At 34.8% G+C, this 13,028-nt stretch overlaps 2 protein-coding genes across 17 annotated transcripts; one reads left to right on the top strand and one right to left on the bottom strand.

The window, feature by feature from the left end:
* Window positions 1–708: 708 nt before the first annotated feature.
* pGlcT3 (probable plastidic glucose transporter 2-like) lies at window positions 709–7,742 on the top strand. 16 transcript variants are annotated; one of them, XM_026031804.2, is made up of 16 exons: window positions 709–1,339; window positions 1,618–1,692; window positions 1,947–2,058; window positions 2,157–2,224; window positions 2,303–2,435; window positions 3,296–3,343; window positions 4,078–4,177; window positions 4,266–4,378; window positions 4,481–4,574; window positions 4,825–4,978; window positions 5,055–5,198; window positions 5,322–5,395; window positions 5,965–6,053; window positions 6,592–6,706; window positions 6,889–7,074; window positions 7,219–7,742. In XM_026031804.2, the coding sequence occupies exons 1-16, from the start codon at window positions 1,066–1,068 to the stop codon at window positions 7,228–7,230; spliced, it is 1,791 nt and encodes a 596-aa protein (XP_025887589.2). In that variant the 5' UTR covers window positions 709–1,065; the 3' UTR covers window positions 7,231–7,742. The 16 variants fall into 16 exon arrangements, with proteins under 16 accessions (XP_025887589.2, XP_025887588.2, XP_069155892.1 ...); XM_026031803.2 differs by having other exon boundaries at window positions 7,207–7,742; XM_019214628.3 differs by having other exon boundaries at window positions 1,220–1,421; window positions 1,958–2,058; window positions 7,207–7,742.
* A 4,313-nt stretch (window positions 7,743–12,055) lies between these two features.
* Window positions 12,056–12,526, bottom strand: LOC138337323 (uncharacterized). Its single transcript, XM_069287232.1, has one exon. It carries the CDS (start codon window positions 12,524–12,526, stop codon window positions 12,056–12,058), a length of 471 nt encoding a protein of 156 aa, XP_069143333.1.
* Between the last annotated feature and the right edge of the window lie 502 nt (window positions 12,527–13,028).

Below are 13,028 nucleotides of genomic sequence, written 5' to 3'. Positions count from 1 at the left end.
TATTTTACGTTTTTTACAATTTGATGAGAATTGTTTAATTATTAAATAATAAATGTGGTTCAATATTTTGATATTTAGGGGTAAATTGGTCTTTCAATTTTTATCTTTGAGTCTTCATACTTATAATAATATATGATATATATATATTGATTGATAAGCAAATATCCAACATTATACTTTAGGAACATTGGTGTTATATCGTCCAAAAACTAAAAAATATGTCTTTCACTCAAATAAAAAAAATTAAATAGAACTTTTATCTTTGAGGCTTCATTCTTATAATAATGGGCAACTTTCACGTATAGCAAACAAAAATTCATATTTGTATGCTATAGCAAACTTTGCACAATTGCGCTCCATAGCAAACATAAAAACTGTATAATTCGCTATACATATACAAGTGTATAATTCGCAGGCCTAAATTGTATAATTCGCTGACCTATTTTGCTGCAATTGTATAATTAGCTTTGCATAGAGTTGAATCGAATTACACTGCAATTGTATAATTCTTTGGCCTTTTTCTCTGCAATATTTGAAGTAAAATGTTTGTAAATTATATAATTAAGTGTATAACACGAAGATATACATTTTTGCATGTGTATATACAATTTTCTCTCGCTTTATACAAAACAGAAACAGAAATTATACACTTCTGTGTATAAAGCGAGAGAGGCGAGAATGGGAGAGTGGCGAGCGAGACTTCTGGGAGAGAGACGCCTGTCAAATTTTTGTCAACGTTTGCTATGGAGCACAATTAAATCAAGCCCTAGCTATTCTATTTAATTTAGGTTATTAGTTTGCTATTATATATACAATTTTCCCTATAATAATATATGATATATATATTGATTGATAAGCAAATATCCTACATTATACTTTAGGAATATTGGTGTTATGTCGTCCAAAAACTAAAAAAGATGTCTTTCACTCTGATAAAAAAATTAAATAGGAATACATAATACAATCTTATTCATCGATTTAATATTTAAATGATGGTAAATGCTATGATTATATAGTATTGTCCAAAAACTAGAATATATATATTATGTGTATTAATAAATATATATGTATTATAATCATATCATTTACCATCATTGGGGGGCTATATTTATGTTTTTCTCCGTTTTAAAAAATACTTGTGCCTCATCTAATAACACGTGGCAGAGGCATCATTCTCGAACACCACATATATTGTTGTTTTATACGTGCGTGAAGGGACAAGACGATGATGAGGTGTTGGAAAGAGAAGAAAAATTAATAAAGACAAAAAGCAAAAAAAAAGTAGAGAGGAAAAGGTGCAATGTCGGAGCAGGAGGCGTATATTTGCAGCAACAAAAAGGCATCTATCGATCTCTCTTCTTTTATACATACAAGTTGCATTGCTTGCAGTTTGGTATGAGAAGAGGATTTTTCTTGTAGCGGTAATTGCATTCCTTTATATGTGTAAAGCTATGATGATGCTTATTGCTTAGTTAATCTGTATTTTTAGGATTTAATCTTGTTTGAATGTATATGAAATGAAGTTAAGTTATTAAATTTTTAGAATGTTTGCTATTTGGGATGAGAAAACTATTCTTATTCCATGTTTCACTTTAACAGATCAGTTTTGGTATGTAGGGAACAGTTCATCCTCAATGTATAAGCGTATGACATCCAGAGATTCCATGAGTGCTGATGTTGAAGCTGTTTCAGGTGGGTCAACTCTTGCTCTCTATGTTTTCTTGAATTATATATAAAGAGGATTATTCACCAAGGTAATATTCAGTTCCTTGGCTACAACTTTCAAAAATTATGAGTTATTATTCTGATTGACTGCATTTCCTATGCAACATCAATATAACTGGAATGAAAAAAAAAACAGAGCTACAAAAATCTCTTATGATATTTCTCTCTCACATTTTGATTTGTTGTCTAACATTCTGTGAAATTCTTGAATTTCAACTTAGTTCTTCTTCAGAATGGTGTACAAAAAGAGATGACAAATCCCTCTTGGAAGTATTCGTGTCCACATGTACTTGTAGCAACAATAGTTGCACTTCTGTTTGGCTATCATCTTGGGTTAGTTCTCAAAATTATACTCTTTTCTCTACAGCGTTCTTTCTATAAAATGCTGCATTATCTTCGGTAAATTGTCTCATTCCCTGCGTCTTCTTCAGGGTAGTGAATGAACCACTTGAAATTATTTCAGTTGATCTTGGATTCAGCGGGGATACATTGGCGGAAGGTACCTGTACTGTATCTTTTTGGAATATGTCATTTCTATTTTTGAATTCGAAGTTTTATATTTTTCATGTGAATGAAGGTCTGGTGGTGAGTACGTGTCTGGCCGCTGCCTTTGCTGGATCCTTGATAAGTGGTTGGATTGCTGATGGAGTTGGCCGTCGTCGAGCCTTTCAGTTGTGCTCATTGCCTATGCTTTTGGGTGCTTCTATATGGTAATATTTAAATGTCCTACAATGCTTATCTCTGTATACGTGGTTTGGGTGGTAAACTAAAGGTTGTTTCTCTTATCAACGAGTTTGTTGTGTTTGCTAATATAGTTCCTTTATTTGTGTTTTACTTGGAATATAGAAGGATGGCTGAATTCATTACTCGGTATTGAGAAAAATTGCCACACTCCTTTTTGCTTTAAGATGTATTTTGGGTCTTACTGGCACTTCTTCTAGGGAAGGCTGTATTTTGATAATGTTCCTGATAAGGATTTAATAGAGAGTCAGTGCACTGAGAGAGTTTATGAGAAGAAAAGAGGTCCCATGAATTAGGGAAGGCCTCTATAAAGTTACTTGAGTATCTTCTTGAGAAAGATTTTGCCCAAGAGATTATCCACTGACTCCGTCAAAATGGAAAAAAGAAAAAAGAGTACTTGCATTACACTTTAACTTTTCAATAGAAGAGCACTGGGAAGAAACTACTATCTCCATTTAATGACAATAAATAGATTAAAAGATGTCCCAGAATGACCCATGGTCGTGGTTGCATTTATGGCGATAGGGCAATTTGTGGCCTATTTTTCTTTTGTCCATTTACCTCACTATCAATCTAAGTAACTATAGCTCTAATGGCAATTTTTTGTCATCAAACCCACTATGCTCAACTCTTCATTTTGCATTCAGGTCTTCTTGGTTATGACAAATGTCTAGTTTTTCTAATGTTGTTGCACCCGAAGACCATATAGCATCTATGTGGTATACACTTAAGTGTACATTAGTGACTTAAGAAACATGTACATGGACTATTGAGTATAATATGGGGAAAAAGGGTCATTTCTCTTACATTAAAAAGTTTCGCTTTGAAGGGGAACCAGAAGGTCATGGATTCAAAGGTTCACGTCTCTTCCACAAAGGCATGGTACAATAGATCCTTGTGGTCCAGCCCTTCGCTGGACTCTGCACATAGCGGGAGCACAGTGAACCAGGCTGCCCTCTTTTACGTTTTAAGCTCAACATTAGTTTGTTTGGTTATGTGCATTGACATTCAGGTGTCTTAATGTATATTTGTTGATTAGATGGTATGTTTACGCTAGGTAGTTATCATTATGAAGGTATTCTGGAGAAGCCTTTTTAGTTCACTTGAAAATAGCTAATAGAGTTGTTGGTTTAATGTATGAATTTATTTGTGGAAAATTTGAGTATCTGAATGTTATTTTCTGAAATCTCAAGTATGCCTTTTCAGGTAATTAAAAATTACAGTATATAATACTATGTACATAGTTTAAGTGCTTGTTTGAGTACGAGTGAGACTTGTTGTTGACAGGATAGCATATGCTTGTGAGATTTGAAATCTTAGTAGTTGGTCTGGAAAACTTAAATCACAAAAAAGTTTCTCCAGCATCCTTTTCCTTGGCATTGAAGTTTATCTTCTTTTCTTTTTGTCATTTATCTTCTGGTTGAAATTGCTTTTGTGGAAGTTCCTGACTTCTGTTGATCTTGTTTGAGGATTTTGAAAAGATGCTTTGCTTGTCGCATTAAAAGTAACATAATTGTGTTTTTCCTTCTTATGATTCTGGTATCAGGTTTCCTATGATTCTCCTTTTTTCTTAAAAGTCATTGCACTGTTACTGACAAATTTATTTTCCAGTGCAACTGCCAAAACCCTAGCAGGCATGCTTGCAGGAAGATTTTTAGTGGGATTAGGATTGGGCGTGGGTCCTCCGGTTGCTTCTCTTTACGTTGCAGAGGTGAAACTACTATTAGGTTTAGTGGCCTGATGCTTTTAGTTATTTTATTCCTTCTCAAATTCTGTTATAACTCTTGATTTTGATGCAGGTTTCTCCTGCTCATGTGAGGGGTACTTACGGGAGTTTGATTCAAATAGCAACATGTCTTGGGCTGATGGCAGCTCTTGTTCTAGGGATCCCCGTCAAGAATATAGTGGGTTGGTAAGATAGTAGTATATCTAGTGGAGAAGCTTCTGTAAATGACTTGTCTTTTGTAAACAATGAAGTTGTATCTGAGCTCATTATGCATTCTGATATGTACAGGTGGCGTGTATGTTTTTGGTTGTCTACTATTCCTGCTGCAATACTTGCACTTGCTATGATGTTTTGTGTTGAGTCCCCTCATTGGCTATATAAGGTATTCTATTTTATGGGCCTCTTGCACCTTTAAGATGATTAATCCGCAATTTGCAACATCCGGCTCATTTCTAGGTTGCTATGGTTGTCATATGTAAATATATAAATCTAATAAAGTAAATTCCTTTGGCTCTGAAAAATTTGCTGGCTGATTCACTAAATACCATAAGCTAAGGATAGTTAAGACGAGGATCAATTGGCTCTATCCTGCTAGTCAATTAATTTAGTTGCTTAATTTCTGTTATCTGCAGCGAGGAAAACTTGCTGAGGCTGAATTCGAGTTTGAGAGGCTTCTAGGAAGTTCACATGTTAAGAGTGCAATGCTAGAGCTTTCGAAGTCGAATAGAGAGGACGAAACTGAAAGTGTTAAGATCTCTGAATTGCTCCATGGACGGCATTCTAGAGGTAATCTTCTTTGTCTGTTCTCTTAATCCATTATAAATTTTCCAAGTCCATTGTCATTTACTTACTCCTTTTGCAGTTGTTTTTATTGGGGCAACCCTATTTGCTTTACAACAGCTATCTGGAATAAATGCTGTGTTTTATTTCTCTTCAACTGTATTTAGACGTGCCGGAGTATCCTCGAACCTGGCAAATGTTTTTATTGGGATTGCAAACTTGACAGGTACACACTAGTGAACATCCTCGGGTTGTGTTCCTCTCGTATATCTTCCCCTGTATTCTTAAATATCTCAAATTTGGTCTAGTGTCTGTAGCTAATCTTCTGCTCCTCTCCATGGTTTTCCAGGGTCAATTGTGGCCTTGGTTCTGATGGACAAATTAGGAAGGAAAGTCCTCCTTCATTGGAGCTTCTTTGGAATGGTAATGTATCTTACTTATTTATACATGCTTGCACTGGGATCATTAATACTTGGAATGAAACTTCATGCCTAAAATATTGCATTAAGCTCAAGGGAAAATACGTATTGAGATGAATCTTTCAATCTCTCTGATGTCATAATTGTTAAGCTGACAACCAGGTTGTGAGGCTTCTACAGGGAATGTTTTCTTTTTACATTCCCGTCTTGGGTTCTTAGAGGCAACTTCAGTTACTGGTTTGTTGGAAGGATATAAAGATGGTGGAAATGAGCTAATTTGACGCAATCTTAGAATTCTTCCTAGGGGCCAAATGTTGCATTTTCTAATTTAAGGCCATTCCTGGGTGCTACTTGTTTTTAATACATTCAGTTACTTCTGCAGATGAAAAAGAGAACATATGTTTCTTAGTATATGAATTCATTTTCTGAAACATCCTCTCTCCCTCATCTTATTCATACTTAGACCTTATATTGGCAAATTTAGTGATAGAGACATTTCTATTTATCTTTAGACTATTTGTAGTAGTTGGATTATCTTGAATTTTGACATGTTTGGGGAATTAAATTATTCAGGCTTTGGCCATGGCCCTTCAAGTGTTTGCTTCAAGTGGGATTGCATCAAATTATGGAGCTTTTTACTTCTCTGTTGGTGGCATGCTGCTGTGAGTAGTCCCTTGACTCAAATTTCTTACATATGATTTGATTTGTAAAGGTTGATGTCCGGTGCTAGAATATGGAACAGTATCTATGGTGAAATCGCTACTCTGTTACTATAACATTTCTTATTAGCACCCACTTCTAGCAGTCCACAGATAAAACTTTTAGTAGTAGATTACATGTGAACTAAAACCAAATTTGCACCCTTGGTTGTTTGAAACTCGATAATCGGGGGTCATGTTTTCACCTGGTTGCACAAACTTGTATCCTTCACTCTCTTCCTAAGGACCCAACGGATTACTTGCAGCTTGTAATACCTGTAGGCTTTACTTGCAACATTACTTGCATGCTTCTTGCCTTCTCTATGGTAGTCTATGGTAGAATAGGACTGGTACATGAAAATTAATCTGAGTTTTTTTTCTTTCCAATTTTAACTTGTTAGTCTGACCAGATAAGTTAGCATTCCTCTTTAATTTAGTAATGGAAGCATATATTAAAATACTGAACATCTTGTATATATCTATTTGAAACTTCCTTATGCAGGTTTGTCTTGACATTTGCTGTTGGAGCTGGTCCAGTTCCTGGTCTCCTCCTCCCAGAAATATTTCCCAGTCGAATTAGGGCTAAGGCTATGGCATTTTGTATGTCAGTTCACTGGGTAATTAGTCTCATCAAATTCTCTATTTTTCTATTTACAACTGGTATCAGACACCTCTCTTCAGCTGATAGATTACGCCATTGCTCAATTATTGAGTTAGGGAAGTGAAGGAGTGGAAAAAAAATAAGAGCGCAGAAGTCTATACAACTGCTTTTCTTAATTGTCTTTTGTGCTTTCTTTAGGTGGTTAACTTTTTTGTTGGACTGATGTTCTTGCGCTTGCTCGACCAACTTGGGCCACACTTACTATACTCCATATTTGGCACCTTCTGCCTGATGGCCGTGGTATTTGTAAAGAGGAGTGTGATGGAGACAAAGGGAAAGTCACTTCAAGAAATTGAGATTGCCCTTCTTCCACAAGAATATAGAGTAAGTTCTTGGAAACTAAATAGGCTTTTAGATGTTGTCATAATGAAAATTGATATATACATAGTTCATTTGTGTTGTTTTATGCATTTTCTTCTTGAGAATGGTGAAAATATTCATTCCCCCTAATTGTAGATAAGTTTTCAGGAATTCTTGTGAGAAGAAATCAACACCCAAGTGTTTTCCAGGTTTGCAAGTAAATGGAAGGTGACCAGCAAATATTTCTACTTAGTCTTGCCACTCATCCTGATCGTTGCAAGTCTTTATACAACTGTTTCTGGCAGTAGTAGCTTTTTTCAAGCAGCCTGCAGGATGCTCTGCAAATAGAGTTAAATAGAATAACTATTGGGTTGTGGTCTCTTAGCAGCTCCTAGTATATGGCGGCAGAATTGTTGCTCCACGTCCCTACCCCTATAAGATAACAATAATGTTGTTACAGTGAGGACTTGGTGTATGTACCAGAAATGAGAGGTTACTTTTGTCCAAGTGTGTATTCAGTTGCTTAATGTTGTTAAACTAAGGAGGTTTAAGGTTGTATATAATAGGCAAAATTGTTTGGTGGATCCTTATACTTGTATGTGTTTGTACTGTGAACTCTTCTATTTGTCCTTTATCATGTGAACTCCTGAACTTATTGAAGCTCAATATTTTGAACACTATTTCTTACTGGACATCCTATGTGGCATCTAATATCATAGTGCGTATAAAACACACCTATATGGAGCATCACACCCTTGGAGAGGGGTTTAAAAGTAACATTAGGGTTTTAATATAGCCATCATCTTCTTAGTTGGATCTAACGCCGTTGTTGGATAGACTTTGAGGTTTTTTGGCCTTCTATTTTTTTTTATCTCTTCCCCCAGAATTTCTTCTCTATTGTTTATTGTCATTTGGCTGATTTCTTTAGTATGAAACACGCCATGGAAGACAAACTCTACTCCTAAACATCTTACACAAAACAAATCAAACATTCCAAAATTTTCAAGAAAATCAATGTTATTGATTAAAACCTAAAACCAAATAAATACACAAATAGAAGATCAAATCCAAATTAAATAATAAATAAATTCGAAAAAGTTAAAAAACCTACCTAAATAAGTTAAAAATCAAACAAAAACAACAACAAAAAATTCAAATACTCTTCGAGATTGACCCTTGTTTTAGTCATACACCACTCAAATGACTCCTGTTAAATAAATTTGCTGCCTTCCTCTCGTCCTCTTCACCTTCTCCGACCAAAACACTTTCATCCTCACCGCCTCCAACAAGCTTTAACCAGCAACTATAAGTGAGAATGGACAACAAAGAATACAAAATCAGCGTCGATAATAAGTCTCTACCTTCCTAAAGCTGTCAGCCCCAAGCTCCGGCAAGATTGTGAACAACTAAAAATAATCAGACCCCCATTTTTCCTTAGGCCACCGGTCACCACCAAAACCCATATTCAATAAAATTCAAAATCAACTCCAAACTCCGACGAGGTTGTGAACAATCAGAAATCATGCCAACATTTTTTATTTCAATGGAAAGAGCAGAAGTAGGAAAAATGAAAAGGTAAAGAAGATAAGAAGGAATGAAGTGAAATTGTGGGAATGGAAACAGTTGCAACAAAAAGAAATAAAATTTGAAAAGAAAAGTGTTGCTACATTAATCTATATAATAAAAGGAAATTTGTCATGGAGTGACTATGTATATATGTGTCATTTTATAATCATATGTGTCATTTATAATTATTTTTAAAACGGAAACGCGCTTCAAAATTGACTATTTATTTAACAATTTTTTTATTTTTTTTTATGACAAGGAAAACCCAGAGCCGCTACCCTTTGAGTGTGCATAGGGTAAACTCACACTCCTATGCAATAGCTCGCAAACCACATAGAAGAAGTAACCACACTAGGCAAGCCTTGTGCAACGAGCTCGATCCAGAAGGCAAAACCCTTGCTTTCACTGGCAAGAAGTTTCGAACTTGAGACCTCCAACATGGAAGTCCCAAGCTCAAACCACTGGGCCACCCCAAAGGGTAACAATTTTAAATTTAAACTATTTAAGTATTTTTAAAATACTTGACGCTCAACTATTAGTTATTATTTTATTTATTAAAATCATTTATAAACAAACTTACTACTCACTCAATTAATAAATCAATTCTAATATAAAAATCTCCCTAAACACTACTAAAACACCACAAAATTACAGATTTCTGAATGACATCCAAAATTATTTGAGTCCAAATTGAATACCCGATTAAATTTAGGTTGAGCCACTTATTTAGGAGGTCACTTTCAATAGGATTCTCTTACAAGCTTGAATTCGAATTTATGATTTAATTTAAAGAAATAATACATCCCGAATAATTCATGCACTTTTTAAAAATATAATTTTCATAAATATTTATGATTTGTTTTAAATATTAAAACTTTAATAGATATATTTTTTAAAAAAGTGATCCATTAAGCAACATCATATAATTGAGACGAAAAAATGATTAAGATAAATATAGTTAAACTTTTAAGTTTATCGGTAGTTTTTATTTAGACAATTCAATAGTAATATGTTTTGAATGAGGACTTGAACGTATTGTCACGACCCAAAAATTGGTGTGATGACACTCATCTTATCCCACCAACACAAGTCAACCTAAAACCCAACATCTAACAAAATGCGGAAATAAACAGTAGTTCAATAACAATTTCTATTACGAAAACAACTCAATCCCAAAACTAGGTTGTCACATGCACAAGCCTCTAATGTGAATACTAGAACTTAAATAAAATACGAGTCTAAAATGGAGTTGCATTTCAAGTGATAATAAAGTCATAAACTGAAGTAGGATAGTTCGCTGAGATGACAAATAACTACCTCATAATCCTCCACAAGATGTCTCGAAAACGAAGAGAATGAATAGTATCACGAAGATCCGCGCTCGTAACCTACAAAAATTTGTAGAAGTAAGGGGTGAGTACCAAACCACGCGGTACCCAACAAGCAAACTCTAAACACAAGTTAAGTGAACAAAATAGTGTACTCCTTACACCCTATATGAACCTCCACATTACAGCCTAACAATTCACAATTGACAAAGCATACAATTCAATAACACCACGTTAACATATTACTATTCTCAATAACAACCCAATAATTGTTAGTCACAAGTTTCACATAGAAAAACACTCACAAGATCCGCAAAGAACAAGTTCAAGTTCATCAATGATCAAAATGTGAAATGTCATGAAATGCTAGGTCAAATACGGTGATGCATGTTTGACCTAATGATACACACCCGATGTCTCTCAGTATAGGATCCATGGAGGACATATCTTTCCATGCATCCATCGTGTCGAGTGATTCGACCCTCGAATAGTAACCTTTGCGGCGCTGATATGTCCCTCGAAATATAATATTTATTGCGGTGCGCGATATGACCCTAAAAATGGTACATCCTCTTATCACATAACTTTTATCACAACCATGTGTCAGATCAATGTAAATGACATGCTCAAAGGAAAATGAGGGGATAACCAATTTGATAACAAGACACAATTTACAACAATGCCACTGTGATACAACACCAACAAATAAGCGACAAGTCTCCAAATCATTCTCGAACATCACAAAAGATAATACACGAATTTCATACGCTTAATAAGAACTTAGAAATTCACTTGCCTCAACTAACTGTACAATCACTCGAAGACTTGAACCTTCCCTTTTTGCTGAGCTTCCAAAGAAATATAATCTATTCAAGTACATAGTCACAATGAGATTCCGAAACTAACAACACTCATGTCGCTACAGTTTTTTCCTAGACCCAAAAAATTACTCAATTTATAATAAAGTTCTTAAGTGTTGATGCCAATTAATATTCCAACTCTCATTTCTCAAATTCAAGCCTAATGTTAAACTACAACCTTAATTGCTTTCATATAATATAATTCATCTGATATTTAATTACCTATGTCAATATATCAAAACTTGAAATTATAATGTGATTATACATATATATGTAGTTTTTTAAAGATAAAAATCGAACAAAAATAGTGACCGAAATAATTTGTACATCATTATCACATAACCCTCTTAACTACCCTATCATAAGGCCATTAATGGCCAATCAAAAGTTATGGTTCTCCACTACATCTTTATATATATATATATATATATATATATATATATAAAAGCAACAGTTATTATTATTCTGAAACAATTTCAAGATCCTAGCAACATTTATTGTTATTCTGAAACAATTTCAACTTCCTAGATTGTTACTCTAACCCACTTCACATACCAATTCAATTCTCTTTTACTCACATTTTGTTTATTTTATAATTCAATTGTCACCATAATATAATAATCATAATAATAATAATAAAGAATTTGGAGAAACATTAAAATCAACCTACAGACTAACATGTATATCAATTAAAGGTAGTAACATAATTCAAACTTATAGGAAAAATATGCAACACTTTCAATGTGAGCCAATCACCCCACTATCACCTTATGACTACCTTATAGCCGATCCAATAATTACCTCAAACAATTACTAAAACTTGTCCCCCAATTTCAAAGAACCCAGATGTAACAACAATAACTTCTAAAATCAATATGCTACTCTTTATCCTAACCTTGAAAACATATGAATTGCCTCATGAATTACACTTCATTACGAAATTAAAGAGTTCTAATTTGAAATATCACCTGGATGCAGTTCGCAACCTGCGATGCCGAAACCATATTCGCTACTTTTTCCCCTTTTTACTTCTTTTCTCAATCAATTATGCACTAAAAGTGATAAATGTAAGTCATTTGTTTTTATTGAATATCGTATAAATGGTATAGAGTCTTAAATAAATTATCACTTTAACCCATTAACTATCATTAAGTTATTTATCTACAATTATCCATCAATTATTTGACTCAAATTAAACGAATAGTTTAAAATTTTGAAAAATGAACGTCTGGATCATCACATTATCTACCACTAAAAATCATGTTCGTCCTCGAATATAAAGTGAAAGAAAGTATCTGAAGCTTCAAAAAGCTGAGGATATCTAACACGCATGTCAGACTTTGTCTCCCAAGCTGCCTCTCCCACCGATCGGTGCTTCCACTGCACCTTCACTGAAGCAATCTCCTTGGTCCGAAACTTTCGAACCTGCCTATCCAAAATAGCTATAGGATCCTCATCAAATGTGAAGTATGGACCCAGCTCCACAGAGTCAAGTGAAAGCATATGAGATTTATCCGGAATATACTTCTGAAGCATAGATACATGAAATATAGGATGAACTGCTGACAAAATAGGTGGCAAGACCAACTTATAGGCCACCTCTCCCACTCGGCTTAAGATCTCAAAAGGTCCAATGAATCTAGGACTAAGCTTTCCCTTCTTTCCAAACCTCTTCACACCCTTCATCGGTGATACTCGGAGCCAAACATGATCACCCTCCATAAACACTAAGGCTCTAACTCTCCGATCCACGTAACTCTCCTGTCAACTCTGGGCTGTCAATAGTGTATACTGAATCATACGGACTTGATCCATAGCATCTCTTAGCAAGTATGTATCTAAAGAGTCCTCTCCTCCGGATTAAACCAACCGATCGGAGACCTACACCGTCTGCCATACAACGCCTCAAATAGGGCCATCTGAATACTGGACTGATAACTGTTGTTGTAGGCAAACTCTGCTAAAGGTAAATGTTGATCCCATCTAGTACCAAAATTGATCACACACGCTCGAAGCATGTTTTCCAACACTTGAATCATCCGCTCGGACTAACCATCTGTCTGAGGGTGAAAAGTTGTACTCATATCTAATTAAGTACCCAAACCATGTTGTAATGCCTTCCAGAAGTGAGAAGTAAATAGTGAACCTCAATCTGATATAATAGAAATAGGTACCCCATATAGTCGCATAATCTGATTGATATATATAGCTCAACTAACTTCTC

Source organism: Solanum lycopersicum, chromosome 7 (assembly GCF_036512215.1).
Source record: "Solanum lycopersicum chromosome 7, SLM_r2.1".
Taxonomy (NCBI): domain Eukaryota; kingdom Viridiplantae; phylum Streptophyta; class Magnoliopsida; order Solanales; family Solanaceae; genus Solanum; species Solanum lycopersicum.
Note: the sequence above shows the minus strand (reverse complement) of the source record. Positions and strands in the feature narration are given on the sequence as shown.